Genomic DNA, 16904 nt, shown 5'->3' with positions numbered 1-16904 from the left:
ATTTTACATAGAAATGTACAGCTGTAGTAGTGGCTATTATGTATTCAATCTTACTTCTACTTACTTCACACTTATTTTCCACTTGCCATAACCTGGGCTAAATTAATGAAGTAGAGTTTGAGGCAAGTATAACATCAGTTAACTAATTAAATCCAGGTTATTGTAAATGGAAAATAATTGAGAAATGCAGGTTATAATATTCTCACATTGTAAAAAAGAGTCAGTAGGCAGGTATGGAGTTTTATTGTGACCAGGGTTGTCACCCATCAGTAGTTATGTTAGTCATCTTTTTGCCTGTCAGCAAGAAAAATAGAGATCAGTAAACTCTGATACTTACAAATTACACATAGAAATTACTTTACGATTAGAGATGTTGTCACTGATGGTAACTACCAAAGTGATCTCACGTAAGGGCAGAATGGAATCACACCTTATTTAACAAGTGGCCTGTAATTTCCATGCTAAATTACCTTGGGCAATAGAAGCAGTATCAACTCTATAATAGTTATAAAGAGCACTGTGTAGTTCTGCAAATCTACCCTGCAGTAGCTGAAACCCGAGGTAGATGGAACTTAGTAGAGTGAGCTCTGAGTCTCTTTGAATCCCAGAGTGGTATTGTCACATACTGGTCAGACAATACACCTGTCCCTCACTTTGGGGTCTATTTACTAATACAGTGCACTAACAATATTCATCAAATCGCACTCCATAATGAAATACCATTGTAACTTACCATGGTAGGGCTGCTCTGGGCGCCCTGGCAAAGACCCCCCTCCTCCATGAAGATTTTTTGCTATTCACCGGCAGCCTAATGCTGCTGGAAAATGGAGGATGTGATATGCGCATGCACATAGCACTTTCACAGGTGAGGGAGATGCTTCAGCTGGATCCCATTGTAAAAGACAGATGACGTTACTTTGCTTACTATATTGACTAGTGCTGTTGTCTCTCTAGACGTCTATTGGGACAGCGGTAAGCTCCATTGATGGGGTTAAGGATGGATAAATATCTGATTTCTCTGGTGTTAACCATACATGCCAACTCTCCCGGAATGTCCGTGAGACTCCCGAATTTTGGGTAGGTCTCACGGACTCCCGGGAGAGCTGGCAATTCTCCCGCATCTGGACCATCTGCCCACTTCAATAAAATTAAAGCCAGAATGTACGGGCGGAGGGGGTGGGGCTTCACAATTCGCATCTTCTTGGCCCCGCCCCCATTGATGCAGTGCTTGTTTGGGATTTTTTCACACAAGACTTTTCTCCGCTTGTTAAATAGACCCCTATGTCTCCAGGTTCTTGTGGATGAATAAATGTGTCAAGAAATGTATTCATAGCAGCAATAAGTGATGTCACACATTATACCGCTCTATCATTATATGCACTAATCTCTCTATACATTTTCTCATTATAGAGTGCATACAGGTATAGGGTCAATTACAACAGATACATCTTCCTAAACATTTCACTGATACTCCACCACTTGGAAACCTAGACATAGTGAAATAAATGCGGACACAAACCTACAATATCAGCTGTCTCGCTCCTATATAAATTGTTCAGTGTACTGGGTGACCAAGTACAACAAACCATTTGTTTGTACTACTCATTAATGAACATGAGGAGGGATTGCCTGTGCTCAAGGTCCTTTCTAGGAAGATTTCCTGTTCTTCATATTTAAAGGACAAAGCCAGCTATTGCCAGAATATAGCGAAAATAACAGGAAGTTAAGTCCCAGCAGAGCAGTCACTTATCTGTTATAGGATAGGGGGATAGGGGGTTACAGGGGGCCCACATGGGAAAAAATGCTCCCTATTCTACTTATCTGACTCTGATTTTACACTAGTAGTGAATAGATTAATACAAATCAGATGAACACTTACTATGGGCCATTGACTCTTCTGTCACAGCTGTTTGCAGTGCCTGCAGGTGCATATTTCTCATAAACTTATTGAGCTTTCTCTACACAGGCATAATTGCCACAGTGTGAGTTGCCCTAAAAAGCCTTAAGCAGTCTGTACTGCTTAATATAAGACTATAGTATGAAAATAGACAAGATGTTAAATATGATAATAATAATAATAATAATCAAAGCAAATAGAACTATTTCTCTCATGCGTGTGCACTGTATAAGGTGAGAGTTTACACTTTCTCTACTGTAGTGCATGGCGATTTCTATTTCACTACTGTAGTTCAGGGAGCCTCTTCTCTGCTATTATTCAGGGAGGAAGCTTCTTTATCTACTAATGCAGGAAGCTCTCTCTTTCTCTACTGTAGTGCAGGAAGCTCTCTCTTTCTCTACTGTAGTGCAGGAAGCTCTCTATTTCTCTACTGTAGGACAGGAAGGCCGCTATTTCTCTACTGTAGTGCAGGAAGCTCTCTATTTCTCTACTGTAGTGCAGGAAGCTCTCTATTTCTCTACTGTAGTGCAGGAAGTTCTCTATTTCTCTACTGTAGTGCAGGAAGCTCTCTATTTCTCTACTGTAGTGCAGGAAGCTCTCTATTTCTCTACTGTAGTGCAGGAAGCTCTTTATTTCTCTACTGTAGTGCCGGAAGCTCTCTATTTCTCTACTGTAGTGCCGGAAGCTCTCTATTTCTCTACTGTAGTGCAGGAAGCTCTTTATGTCTCTACTGTAGTGCAGGAAGCTCTCTATTTCTCTACTGTAGTGCCGGAAGCTCTCTATTTCTCTACTGTAGTGCAGAAAGCTCTCTATTTCTCTACTGTAGTGCAGGAAGCTCTCTATTTCTCTACTGTAGTGCAGGAAGCTCTCTATTTCTCTACTGTAGTGCAGGAAGTTCTCTATTTCTCTACTGTAGTGCAGGAAGCTCTCTATTTCTCTACTGTAGTGCAGGAAGCTCTCTATTTCTCTACTGTAGTGCAGGAAGCTCTTTATTTCTCTACTGTAGTGCCGGAAGCTCTCTATTTCTCTACTGTAGTGCCGGAAGCTCTCTATTTCTCTACTGTAGTGCAGGAAGCTCTTTATGTCTCTACTGTAGTGCAGGAAGCTCTCTATTTCTCTACTGTAGTGCCGGAAGCTCTCTATTTCTCTACTGTAGTGCAGAAAGCTCTCTATTTCTCTACTGTAGTGCAGGAAGCTCTTTATGTCTCTACTGTAGTGCAGGAAGCTCTCTATTTCTCTACTGTAGTGCAGGAAGCTCTCTATTTCTCTACTGTAGTGTAGGAAGCTCTCTATTTCTCTACTGTAGTGCGTGAAGAATTATACTTATATTATGGGCCCATGACATAAGTATCCTATACTTCTGTCCATCTCTTGACGCTCTATCCATCCCATTTCTCTACTCTCCTTTGCTTCCAAACTACTTTATCAGCTTATATACAACTGTGCAACACTTTCTCTCCACTCACCACCTTCTCGACCAGCTACAATACAGCTTCCGCTGTCTGCACTCTAGAGAGACCACCCTCCCAAATGTGATTAACAATCCGCTCATAAAGGTTTCTACATATCCTTCTTGATCTTTCTACTGCTTACGGTACAGTCAACCACCCACTACTCCTAGACCTTCACTTCCTTTGCCTTCGCAGCACTATTCTCCCTTGGATCACCTCCTATCTCTCTAAATGCTCCTTCAGTGACTCTTCTCCTTGTACTTCCACCCCTTGCATTCCATCTATCTGTTGCTGTACCGCAAGGCTCCGTTCCCGATCCCTGCTTATCTCACTTTATTCCTCTTCTCTCAGTGAAGCAAATATGCTCCTTTCACCAACACTACCACATCTATGAGGCTGACCCCCAAAGCTACCTCTCTTCCCCTGACATTTCTTCTTCTGACATCTCTTCTTCTCTTTTATCTGGTGAACTGCCTTTTCTGCCATATCCACTTGGGCGTCCAAACATTTCCTAAAGTCCGAAACTAAGCACATCACAATCCATCTTCTAGGGGTAAATGTATGAACCTCCGATTTCTGCAGGTCGCCGGAAATCGGCGACTTTGCAGGTAAAATTTAAACGGCGATGGCTTGTAAAGGCAAGATTGCCTTTAAAAGCCATTGCCGCTTTAAATTTTCACTGCAAAGTCGCCGATTTCCGGCGACCTGCAGAAATCGGAGGTTCATACATTTACCCCCTAGTGTCACTACTTCCACTCTAGTCTCCCTCACAGATGATAACATGACATTCTCCCCAGTTTCCCATTTACACTGCTTGGTTTCATCTTAATTTTTCCCTCATCTTTATCCTACACGTCCAATCACTTGCGCTGTTATGTCGCCTCCTTCTCCAAATCAACAGCATACGCCATTTCTTACTATTATCCATACTCTCATTACTTCCGGCCTTAACTACTGCAACCTTCTGTTATCTGGCCCTTCCGTCACACATCTTTCCCTTCTACAATATATCCTAAATGACGCAGCAAGACATCTTCTTCTCTCAACGCTCTATAAATCCCTACACTAGCTCCCCATTACTTCCAGAATCCAATTCATGCTACTCACACTCACCTTTAAAGTCCTAACCAACTCATTCCTTTCTTACATCTCTGAGATTGTCATAAGATACTCTCCATTCGCCTTCTTAGATCTGCCTCTGGCCTGTACTTTGCCTCCTCTCTGTAATCACCTCTCACATCCATTACTAATCACTGTTTACATAATAATATATTGTCTCTGATGTTTGCATGGAACCAGAACCATTAAACAGAGGCACTATGCTATGATAGATGACAGGGTTATACTGGCCCTCTGGAGTACCAGGAAAATCACAGATGGGCTCCACTGCCTGAGGGCCTCACCCCTGCACCACCTTGCCATGTATCCTGTATGATATGCTTGAAAGAAAGAAAAATCACTGCCCCATTGATTCTTTATTCCTTCTGACACTGTGCCAGAAGTAAAGAAGAATCATTTAGGTGAGGTGACCAGGGCTGTCCTTCTTTCTTTCCAACCCCTCTAGTGGCTGCCCACACCTCTCTGGTGTATGACCACACCCCTTCTGGCAGCTGCCAATGCCCATTAATCGACCCCTACAATTGCATTCTCCTGGTTGGCTCTTCATGGCTCAGTTTAACACTGATGGGTAAGGTTCTAGAATTTGGAACTACTACATATTATTATTAAAATGTACTAATGGCTTATTAATATGTGTGGGTTTGTACACACATTGCAGCATATGTCCTTTCCAATACAGTTTTCTGTTTGTTTTTATTGTAATTAAAAGCCTCATGTAATATTTTAATCGTCTTCAATAACATTTATTTATGTACTATTAAATTTTATTTCCATATTATAGTGATAAAATGAAATACTACACCAAGTTATATGACCATAAAATAGCAAAACAAAAGTGGAATTTGATTAAAAAGAAACAGAACCATTAATGGAGATGGGCACTCATCTTCCAATTAATAATCACATGATCTTTAAAACATTATTTCATCTTCTTTATATTTCAAGGGCTTGTTCACACCTATCTGCTGTTAGTGCATTAAAAATAGGATGAAGGTTTTTACAAACACAATATATAATTAGCTCATGTGCAGCATTAAGGGTTAACTGTTTTGCAGAAAACTCCAACATTGTTCCAACAATTGTACAAAATTAACAGTAGTCCTGGCTGCAAGCCAAGTTCTATTGTAGGTGAATAAAGAAGAGAGGTGTAAAAGATTTAGTTGCATTAATACATATTAGGGACCAGCTGAGCTCACAGGCCACAAGTAGACTATTTAGGTAAAACTTTACTGAAAACTTATTTTTGTGCACAAAGGCAGGAGAAAAGTTAATAACAATAAATGCCATATAAACTCATTTGGTGTTAGGAACCCCTCCAGCCGGCACAACACAACCCGGAGTCTACTCTGCCAGTCAGGTGTTCACTGGAGCCCCTGATGGTGGGGACAGACTGGGCTGCAGACTGACAGAGGGTCGTGAAGTGTGTACCGGCTGGGGAGAACCCAGGCAAGCGGAGTGGAATCCAAGCAGAGGTCAGGGGCCGGCAGCAGACAACGGTACCAATAAACAAGCTGAGGTCAGGGGTCACGAGCAGGCAGGGAGGTCGGTATTCAAGCCAGAGGTCAGGGTCACGAGGTTCACAAGCAAAGTCCAAATCCAAGCCAAGGGTCATACACGGGAAAACAACAGCAAGTCTAATAGACAGGAACAAGGCAGAGAGCAGGCTTAGCAGACTGGATACAGAACTATAACCGGCAGTGAGTTTGCAGAACTCACTGCCTTAAATATACAGGTGGACCAATCAGAGCCTAGCTCTGCAAGCAGACCCAGGGGCTGGCTAATTAATAAATTAAGGCCAGATAGCCACCAGGCTATTAAGTATTTCTGCGCACGCGCCCGGCTGTCCCCTGTTGCCGGGACGCAGCGCTACACTGCGGGGTTTCCGACCGTTGCCTCGGCAACGGGGTCGCGAGTTGGGAGGAAGTGACGTCCCGGTCGTCATGGTGACGGCCGGGATGCCAGGGCGCATGGGAAGCGAGCCGCGGCGGCTGTGAGTACCGCCGCGGCTCGTGACAGTCCCCCCCCCCTTGAGGAGGGGTTAAGGAACCCCGACACCCAGGTTTCTTAGGAAATCTCCGAAAAAATTCCTTCAACTGTCTTGGAGCGTACAATCGTCTTCGCGGGACCCAGGACCGCTCTTCTAGTCCACGATTTTTCCACTGTACTAGGAAGTGCACCTGCCCCTGCACTCTTTTAGAGTCGAGAATCTTCTGGATGGTATAACTCTGTGGTTTGTTCCTATTCCGCACAGGCGAACTTAACGATTGGGATAGATTAGAGTATAACACAGGCTTAAGGAGGGAGCAATGGAACGTGTTGGGGATCCTCAACGAAGCAGGAATTTTCAATCTGAAAGCTACAGCATTGATCTGCTTGATAATGGGGAAAGGGCCGATGAATTTAGGCCCCAGTTTCCTGCAAGGCTGTCGGAGCCTAATATTGCGTGTGGACAGCCATACTTTCTGGGCCACTTTGAGGGAGCAGGTGGTACGGTGACGGTCCGAAAAAATTTTTGCAAAAAATGAGGCTTGTTTCAATGATGACTGTACCTTCCTCCAGGTGACCTTGAGATCCCTGGCTGTGGAACGAATTTCCGGAATACCAGCGGACTTGAGAGAGCACAGGGAATTGGATCTGGGATGATAACCAAAATTGCAGTAAAATGAAGAAATTTGAGTGAATGCATGACACGAATTATTATAGGCAAACTCCGCCCAGGGTAACAAGGAGGACCAGTTGTCATGAAACTCCGAAGTGTAACAATGCAGGAACTGCTCTAAGGACTGGTTAACCCTTTCAGTTTGCCCATTAGACTGAGGGTGGTATGCGGATGAAAGACTGACCTTGATGCCAAGAAGGGAACAGAAGGACTTCCAGAATTGCGCTATGAACTGGGACCCACGGTCCGAAACAATGTCAACCGGAAGACCATGGAGGCGGAATATGTGCTGGATGAACAGGAGAGCCAGATTTTGAGCACTAGGGAGCCTGGTTAATGGTATGAAGTGAGACATCTTGCTAAATCGATCTACTACAACCTATATGGTGTTGTGTCCTGCAGAGAGTGGCAGATCGACTATAAAGTCGATGGACAAATGAGTCCAGGGTTTTGCAGGAACGGGCAATGGAATCAACTGACCTACCGGACGATTCCTGGGAATTTTATTCCTGGCACAACCCAAGCAAGAGAGAACATAACTCCTGACATCCGTAGGTAACGATGGCCACCATACAGTACGGGATAAGACTTCCAACGTTTTCCGGATTCCGGGATGTCCGGCAGTCTTACTATTGTGAGCTTCTGCAAGAACCGCCTTCATTAAATGAAGCGGCACAAATAAACGTCCCTCCAGTGTATTATCAGGGGCTATCCTTTGAAACCTTTGGAGTGTAATGCTCAGGTCTTGGGTCAGCCCAGCGTGGATTATGGAAGAGGAAATGATAGGTTCTGGGTTCGTAATTGGAACATGATTTGCCAAGAAGCTTCTGGACAGAGCATCTGCTCGGACATTCTTAGAACCTGGTCGGTAGGTGATCACAAAATCGAATCGAGTAAAGAACAGCGACCAACGGGCCTGTCTGGGGTTCAGACGTTTGGCCGACTGAATATATTGTAGGTTTTTATGATCCGTAATAACAGAAATCTGATGAGTAGCACCCTCCAGCCAATGACGCCACTCCTCAAAGGCCCACTTAATTGCCAATAGTTCTCTGTTAGCCACATCATAGTTGGCTTCTGTCGAAGAGAACTTGCGAGAAAAGTAAGCACATGGGTGCAGACGGTGAGTATGAGAGTCCTTCTGAGACAAAATAGCACCAGCACCGACATCAGAGGTGTCGACCTCAAGGACAAATGGTTTTTTAGGATCTGGGTGTCTAAGGACCTGAGCGGATACAAAGGCCTTTTTCAAGCTTTCAAATGCAGCTATTGCTTGAGCCGACCAATTAGCGGAATCCATTCCTTTGCGGGTCAGGGTGACAATAGGAGCCACAATATCAGCAAAGCCACGAATTAATCTTCTATAATAATTGGCGAAGCCCAGGAACCTCTGCACCGCTTTGAGATTATTTGGTCGCACCCAATCCAGGATAGCTTGGACCTTGGTTGGATCCATGGAGAACCCTTCCGAAGAAATTACATAACCTAGGAAGGATACCTTCTGCACCTCAAACTCACACTTTTCTAATTTGGCGTAAAGGTGGTGTTCTCGCAATTTCTGTAGGACCTGTTTGACGTGACCCCGATGTACAGTTAATGACTTGGAATAGATGAGAATATCGTCTAAATAGACAACCACGAAACAATCAAGGAACTCCCGTAGCACTTCATTAATCAGATCTTGAAACACAGCAGATGCATTACTGAGGCCAAATGGCATGACCAGATATTCGTAGTGGCCAGAAAGCGTATTGAATGCCGTCTTCCACTCATCTCCTTCTCTGATCCGTATGAGGTTATATGCACCCCGAAGATCGATTTTGGTGAAGATGGTTGCACCTCTTAACTGATCGAACAAAACGGAGATGAGAGGGAGTGGATAGGTGTTTTTGACCGTGATGAGGTTCAATCCTCTGTAGTCAATACAGGGTTTTAATCCCCTGTCATTTTTAGACACAAAAAAACATCCAGCTCCTACTGGAGATTTGGATGGTCTGATGAAGCCCTTTTCCAAATTCTTCTCAATATAATCCTGCATGGACTTGGTCTCGGGACCCGAGAGAGAATATAAACGTCCCTTGGGTAACTTGGAACCAGGTATGAGCTTGATGGCGCAGTTGAAGTCACGGTGAGGTGGTAATGTATCCGCAGGATTCTTGGAAAACAAATCCCAGAACTCGTGGTATGGTGAAGGAACTTGCTCCGGAATAGACTGGATCATCCGCAGAGGCAGTGTCAAGCAAGACTGTAAACAAGACGAGCTCCACTGAACAATCTCTCCTTTCTCCCAATCCACAACAGGCTTGTGACAGGAAAGCCAAGGATGGCCCAGAATCAAAGGAACTGATGGACATTCGATAAGGAAGAATGTAATAGACTCAGAATGGAGAGCTCCAATGTTCAACTGTAACAGTGGGGTCTCCCAGGTAATCTTGCCACCAGGCAAAGGACTCCCATCTAGGCCACATACAGTAATGGCAGACTTGAGCTTTACCATTGGAATTCCAGCAGAGCGGGCAAACCCGATGTCGAGGAAGTTGCCCGCAGCTCCGCTGTCAATGAAGGCCGACAGGTCCACAGATCCAGAACTGGACGTGAGCCGTGCAAGAATTAATACAGCATTTTTTGGGGAAACAATTTGCAGACCTAGGTGAACTCTCCCCTCATTCCCTAGGCATGCTCTTTTCCTGGCTTATTAGGACAGGAACAGGAGAAATGGCCCTTAGTGCCACAATAGAGACATAGGCCTTGTGATCGTCTCCTGTCTCTTTCCTCAGGGGAGAGACGATACGCTCCTAATTGCATAGGCTCCTCACCATCCGTGGTAACAGGAATCAAGGCAGATGGAAGAGAAGATGCCTCCTTCTCAGACTTTCGTTCCTTAATTCTTCTGTCGATTTTAATGGCGAGGTGCATCAGATTCTCCAATGAGGTAGGAGTCGGGTATTGCACCAAAGAGTCTTTAATCTGTTCCGACAGGCCTAGACGAAACTGACTGCGTAAGGCAGGGTCATTCCATCCACTGTCAGGCGACCATCTACGGAATTCAGCGCAGTATTCCTCTGCCGACCGCCAGCCTTGTTTCAAGGCCCGTAGATGAGCTTCAGCGGAGGCCATTCGATCCGGGTCATCATATAGTAGACCTAATGCCTCGAAGAAAGTGTCTACTGACTGCATGGCAGGACTGGTCTGCGGCAAGGAAAAGGCCCAGGACTGGGGGTCACCCTGTAGGAAGGAAATGATAATCCCGACTCTTTGCTGCTCTGAACTGGAGGAGCAGGGTCTCAACCGAAAATAGAGCTTGCAGCTCTCCCTGAAATTCCGGAACAGGGATCTATTTCCGGAGAACCGATCCGGCAAGTTCATTTTAGGTTCACAGGTGGAATCTGGAGTGGATTGTGAGGGTTTTGCAGCTTCTTCTTGAACGGACAAACGCTCAGACAATCCCTGGATCATTTGGTACAGGGACTCCACATGGCCCGCTAGGGCTTGCGCCAGAGACAGTGAAGTTCCGCTTCCATCCATCTCAAACTTCGTCTCCGGAACGTCTGTTTTTTGGCCGCTTATAATGTTAGGAACCCATCCAGCCGGCACAACACAACCCGGAGTCTACTCTGCCAGTCAAGTGTTCACTGGAGCCCCTGATGGTGGGGACAGACTGGGCTGCGGACTGACAGAGGGTCGTGAAGTGTGTACCGGCTGGGGAGAACCCAGGCAAGCGGAGTGGAATCCAAGCAGAGGTCAGGGGCCGGCAGCAGACAACGGTACCAATAAACAAGCTGAGGTCAAGGGTCACGAGCAGGCAGGGAGGTCGGTATTCAAGCCAGAGGTCAGGGTCATGAGGTTCACAAGCAAAGTCCAAATACAAGCCAAGGGTCATACACGGGAAAACAACAGCAAGTCTAATAGACAGTAACAAGGCAGAGAGCAGGCTTAGCAGACTGGATACAGAACTATAACCGGCAGTGAGTTTGCAGAACTCACTGCCTTAAATATACAGGTGGACAAATCAGAGCCTAGCTCTGCAAGCAGACCCAGGGGCTGGCTAATTAATAAATTAAGGCCAGATAGCCACCAGGCTATTAAGTATTTCTGCGCACGCGCCCGGCTGTCCCCTGTTGCCGGGACGCGGCGATACACTGCGGGGCGTCCGACCGTTGCCTCACCATGACGACCGTGACGCCAGGGCGCATGGGAAGCGAGCCGCGGCGGCTGTGAGTACCGCCGCGGCTCGTGTCATTTGGGATATGAATTTCCAATGAAAAATGTATGTCAAGTTATTAACTACTAATATTTGAAGGGTTTGCCATTTTATGATTGAATTTATGCAACCCCCTTCCTTCCCTATAAGAATACTTCCGTGAGGGTCCCTCTGTCTAACTGACATATATCCCAGACCCCTGCTGATCACCTTGGTTAATGCAAAGGACTCTCCAGAGCAGGAGAGATCTAACAGAGACTGCCAATGAAAACTTGGTACTTTTTACAAGAGCAAGTGCTCAAGGGTAGGGACCCCACTCTATCTTTAGCTATAAAATATAACAGTTCCAATATTGTCACCTATTGTATAACAATACAACACGACATTCCTATGTGACAGGGTGTTTGCCCCCTTCTGTCATCCGGCACTTGTACTCTCCCTCCCTCCCCAATCTAGTCACCAGCCCCGGATTGCTACATTGTACACTTCTAAGCTCATGAGCACAGATCTTTTTTAACTCATTTTTTCATTCAAACATCCAAACAGCGATAACGCGCCTCTGCGCATGCGCAATACGCGCTGCATCTGCCAGGGACGCGACCATCCAGCTGTACAGAGGGGAGGGGCGGCTGCCTGGAAACTCCTCACCACACTGCAGCAAGACCCGGGAAGGACGCCCAGCCACACGTGGAAACCAAAACAGAGGACCAGGATCGTACCAGAGATTCCTTCTGGATATAGGTCAGTGGCTGTTCGGCTGGTACCTATTTACACTAGGTGTATGAACTCATTTATGATCACACTTAGTGCTTTGCACATGTGGTTTCTGTTCTTTTTCGATATTAACAATCTCAAGACTTTTCTGCTTCTGGTGCATAGCACCTTTTTCATCAATATATTTTGGATTATCAAGCCACCTACAAAAGATTTAGTTGCTCCTTCTTTATGGAACTCTTTTGGGGCTAGCTACCATTGAGCCTTTGTGGTATTTTTGCATTATCTGTATGCTAGTGGACTCCAATCCATGTCTATGTTTTCACATCTGCATATATGTATTTTGGTGTACTAATTATTGTCAATACAATTAAGTTTGCCGGCACATTAATTCACACTGCTATTGTATTATTATATTAACTGTTAGCCATTTACCTTTGAATGTTGTATCCCTATATCACACCAGCGCCTGGGTATCTATCCATAACTATTAGAAAATTCTGGGGATTAGGACTAGCCCCATCCACATCCCAATTGGCTGCTTACCTACAGGTCTAGGAGCGCAGACCCCACCTTTGTATATTGTTTCAATAGTCACCAGCCCCAGCCGCTCACCGCAGGTACACAATTGGTGAGTGTGAGAGGAGTAGCAGCAGGAGATGAAGTGGTGTGAGTGAGGGGGAGGTGGTGAGGTGAGAATCTACTCTATGCCACGTCAAGGATGGCGCTGCCTTACATTACGTTCTTACCTGGCCATGCTTAGGGAAAACAAAATTATGTGTAATGGTCAGAATACACAGCAGCTGCCAAGTTTTAGCCAGCAGATTAAAAGCTAAAAAAAAAGTCTATACTCCGCTATATACACAACCACTTGAGTTCTTGGGCTCCGAGATCAGCAAGGCCAAAAAAGTGGTTCCTGCAGTCACAGAGACCAACCTTTCCATAAGGCTACCAATAGCTTTCCATTTAGGATCGGCCACTGTAAACCACGGTGATGAGGATGCATCTTAGAAGAGTTTTGTGAAACTACTGCTTAGAAGGCAATTTGCTAGGGACAATAAAAATTATATAATGGTACTCGCAAGATGGCTTGATGTTAATGGTGTATTTTTAAGAAACAGAGCTTTCAGAAAGAAAGATATCTTGACTGCCATACTGACTAGGCTGGGGCTGGTTCACATTATAGCAGGTGGAATCCACGCGGGTGTCCGTGTTATAGTGTGACCAGCCCGGCCAGGCAAAGCCTAATGCTGTTTACCCTTTTTGCCAAAGTAGTAACCAACCCAGGCTATAACACTAGTGCTGGTTATTCATATTCATTTGATAGGGGGGATGCCCTTATTTAATTATTTTGTTTTTATTTTTTAAAATAAAGGTACGTGCTTAGGGACCCACAATGCTCTTGATAATGGTAAGTTAATTAAGCAAATCAAGTTCGTTTTACAATGAGTGGAAATAATAAACAGTTTAACTTTCACACAAAGTTAATGATCTTTTAATTAGGGATGGGCATATGGGACATAGGTAAGCAGTACTTAAAGATGACTTGTTTATGCTTCTAGAAGATGCAGAGAGGAATGAGCACTACTTCCCCCTCACCAGCAGTTGCTACGATTTTGATATTTCACTACATATGCACCCTATACAGTAAATACCTCTGTCCTGCTCTCTAGATCTTATGACTTCATTGTCACTTTGCCCTGCTTTTGCTCACAACAGATATCTTCCCTATCTCCCCAATACTTCAATAAATGGATATGTTTGTGTATAGTTCTACTAACTTGAATTATTTGCATTTGCAGCAGAAATCACAGGGAGTAATCTTTGTCTATGCAAATGCTGCAGACATTTATATTGTTACACTTTGCTCTCCATTCTTTAAAATGTTGCACTTTTTCTTTTAACATAACAGAATTAACAAATAGGGGCTTCCTTTCTAACTAAAGAATGCAAGTTTGCCCCTGGACAAACCATGTTGTGATGTAATCGGTGCAAATGCAATTTTATTGCAGGGAAAATACTGTCTACGTTGCATGTATCACACAAATATGGACAGCTTTATTTTCACACTGCGATCTAGAGTTAAACTAGGACGTGCACCCCCTCCCAACTCTAAATCTGTCTGCACATTTTAAACCCCCCTCTCCCCATGCAGCAGTGCAACATGGTTTTGCCGATGTGTAAAATTGCATATTCTAGCTGGATTTACTCATTTACTCATAACTCTATACGATATCCTTATGATGCATATTAAGCAAAAAAATCACAATTCCTGTAGACTGTCACTCTAAAACATTAACAAACACCGCTTTGATTCCTAAACTAGTGGGTGACATAAACAGTGCTTCATCCTTCGGCACTCCTAAATTTTGAGGTTCATCCCTTACAATAAAAATCCAATGCAGTGTTCCCATGAGCAGGTGTGCTTGGCTGACAAGAGTAGAATAAAGCTTTTGTGCTCTTGTAATTCCCTACTTGTCCACTGAGGGCAGCAGACAGGGTGGATCTGACATAGGTTTCTGCTGTGGCTGATTTTAACTCTTGTTATTCTTAGCTGTCCAGGAACACACCATTCACAGCAATTACAACTCAAAGAGAAGGGATCTGTATTGAGTTACTGAAAACTCAGCCTATAAAATGGTCCAGCATTAATTTTAATGTCCTGCTCTGAAGCCGTTTTTTTGGTGCATCTAAGGGTGTATATAGCCACTCATGCCATTTTATTTCATTTTTCTTAACTCCCACATTGTTTTTACCATGTCTGTAGCTTGTACCCCACTGATAACATAAGTATATTGCACCTATTACAATTAGTAACATTTATTTATTTATATGTTCTTAAAAACACAAGGTTTTTAATCATAGAATCAGCCCAATATTTTAACATGTAATCTTTACAAAATATGGTTTGAAGTAATAATTTTAATACACCTGTTGTTAGTAGTAACAATAATAATACAATTTTGGCAAAAAATTAGACTTGCCAAAGCAGAAATGAGTGAAATATCTGTAATAATCGTAATTATATAGGATTATGATACTCTTTGCTCTCACACAAAAGGAGCTTGCATTTCTTAGCAGAATGGATTAAACACGCCTCACATGGTTCAGATACAAAAGACCCTGTATATACAGCGTATTTATATACAAATGTCATCACATACAGCACACTGCACCCAGATCCTTATCTGTACAAAGAAGAACCACGCACATTTACAAGCAGGCAGATCAATGGGAATTTACCCCAGGAGGCTCATTATCCTAAACATATAATATAAACAATATTTCATCATTGTTGGTGTTTTCACCTAAATCCATTGATGACATGTCTGCATTCTGTGAATTAATACATTATCATTATTATTTTTATTATTATTATTATTATTATTATTGTTGTTGTTATTAGATCAAGGCAAAGCATGATACGCGGTCTGCTGTGCATCCCTTTTCTCATTATTTATTGCCATTTGGCACAATTCCCTGCTGCTGGGAGACTTGTTGACACAGCCATGTGCTCTAGTGCTAGACAGTATTACACACCCGGATGGGAGACAATACTCTGCCCCATCCATTCACACTACAAAGAGATGTTATGATGAGGCTGTCATGGCAACAGGACACCAAGGATCTCCAAGACATTTTAAGGAAGGGAGTCTTTCACTGCAAGATGCTGCAGAGCGATGTGCCATTGAGAGGTCCGTGGTTGCTCTATAGAATGACTGATACAAATAAGGCAGGTATAGAGCACTGGGTGTGTGAAATAAAACTCAGTTGACACAGCTACATCATACCAAACAATGATGTGAAAATAACAGGACAAGTCTGCTTGGGTCTTAGGGAGTTTGCCCCCTGAAACTTTATAAATGCTAACTATACATTTAAAGTAAATTTTGCATCAGTGACCAGTACACCCAATACCTCCTACTTCTAGGCTGAAAGAACAATTAAATAGGCTTGGTGTAGATTCTTTGTTAAAAGTGCGGCAGAAATGTTGATTGCAAGCTCTTGGGCTCAGGTGCTTAATTTTGTTTGGATGCAGCATTTCCCACCATGCACCTCTAGGTACGGATATACTGTAAGGTGTTGCCAGAACATTTAAACAGCAAGTCCATATAGCAAATTGTTTACTTACCCAGGATGGACATAATCAGCCTTAATGACAATCCGAGGGACCAGAAGCAGCTTCCATAAGCCATAGTATTACTTTGTAGTGTTCCAAAAATACAGCCAAAATTCTGCAAACAACAGCAGTCTGAAGAGTGCAGCTGCACAAAGAAATTCAGCCAGACAGTAAGTCTCAGTCACTCGTCACTGGGACAATTGGAGACATGTTTGTACCATTTAGCAAATGCATTAAAAAAAATTGTCAGCATCCCCTTTCCTCCTACAGACCATCCGCGTGAGTGTGTGCGAGTGTGTGTGTGTGTGTGCACTGAACCAGCAGCTCCCTGGTCCCCCCACCCCTTACCTCCTCCCTCTCACCACAGTTCTCTTGAGGCCCTTTCTGGGGAACAAAAGAGCCAGCCAGTGCTTTCTGCCAGCGGACTTTTTAAGCAAGTGATCCCCACGCTTTTGAAACTACATGCGTGTGGATTTCTGGGGAGAATCCAAAGACCCCCTTTTTTCCCCCGAACCTTGTCAGATCACCTAGGTCTTTTCTCTCCTCTCTATAGACATGTGACAGATAATTCTGAGATGCAGAGCTGTGTTCATGTGCGCTTGTGCTTCTTAAATACAAATATGTATGTATGTGTATATTATTTTCAATAACATCAAGAGCTGGTGTAACTTCTTCCAAACCTATGCATGCAAGACAATGGGATTGTTCCTCTGGTATAACAGATGGATGAGAAATGACAAGAG

The 16904-nt window shown here is 43.9% G+C and overlaps 1 protein-coding gene across 1 annotated transcript in view; it reads right to left on the bottom strand.

The window, feature by feature from the left end:
* IGDCC3 (immunoglobulin superfamily DCC subclass member 3) overlaps positions 1–16439 on the bottom strand; it is a 75424-nt gene extending 58985 nt beyond the window's left edge. The window contains exon 1 of the mRNA XM_075207629.1: positions 16174–16439. Within this exon, the coding sequence (XP_075063730.1) occupies positions 16174–16237 (64 nt within the window). The 5' untranslated portion in view covers positions 16238–16439. The remainder of the gene's footprint in view (positions 1–16173) is intronic.
* Between the last annotated feature and the right edge of the window lie 465 nt (positions 16440–16904).

Source organism: Mixophyes fleayi, chromosome 4 (assembly GCF_038048845.1).
Source record: "Mixophyes fleayi isolate aMixFle1 chromosome 4, aMixFle1.hap1, whole genome shotgun sequence".
In the NCBI taxonomy this organism is placed as follows: domain Eukaryota; kingdom Metazoa; phylum Chordata; class Amphibia; order Anura; family Limnodynastidae; genus Mixophyes; species Mixophyes fleayi.
The sequence above is the reverse complement of the archived record's forward strand: the minus strand, read 5'-3'. Positions and strand labels throughout refer to the sequence as shown.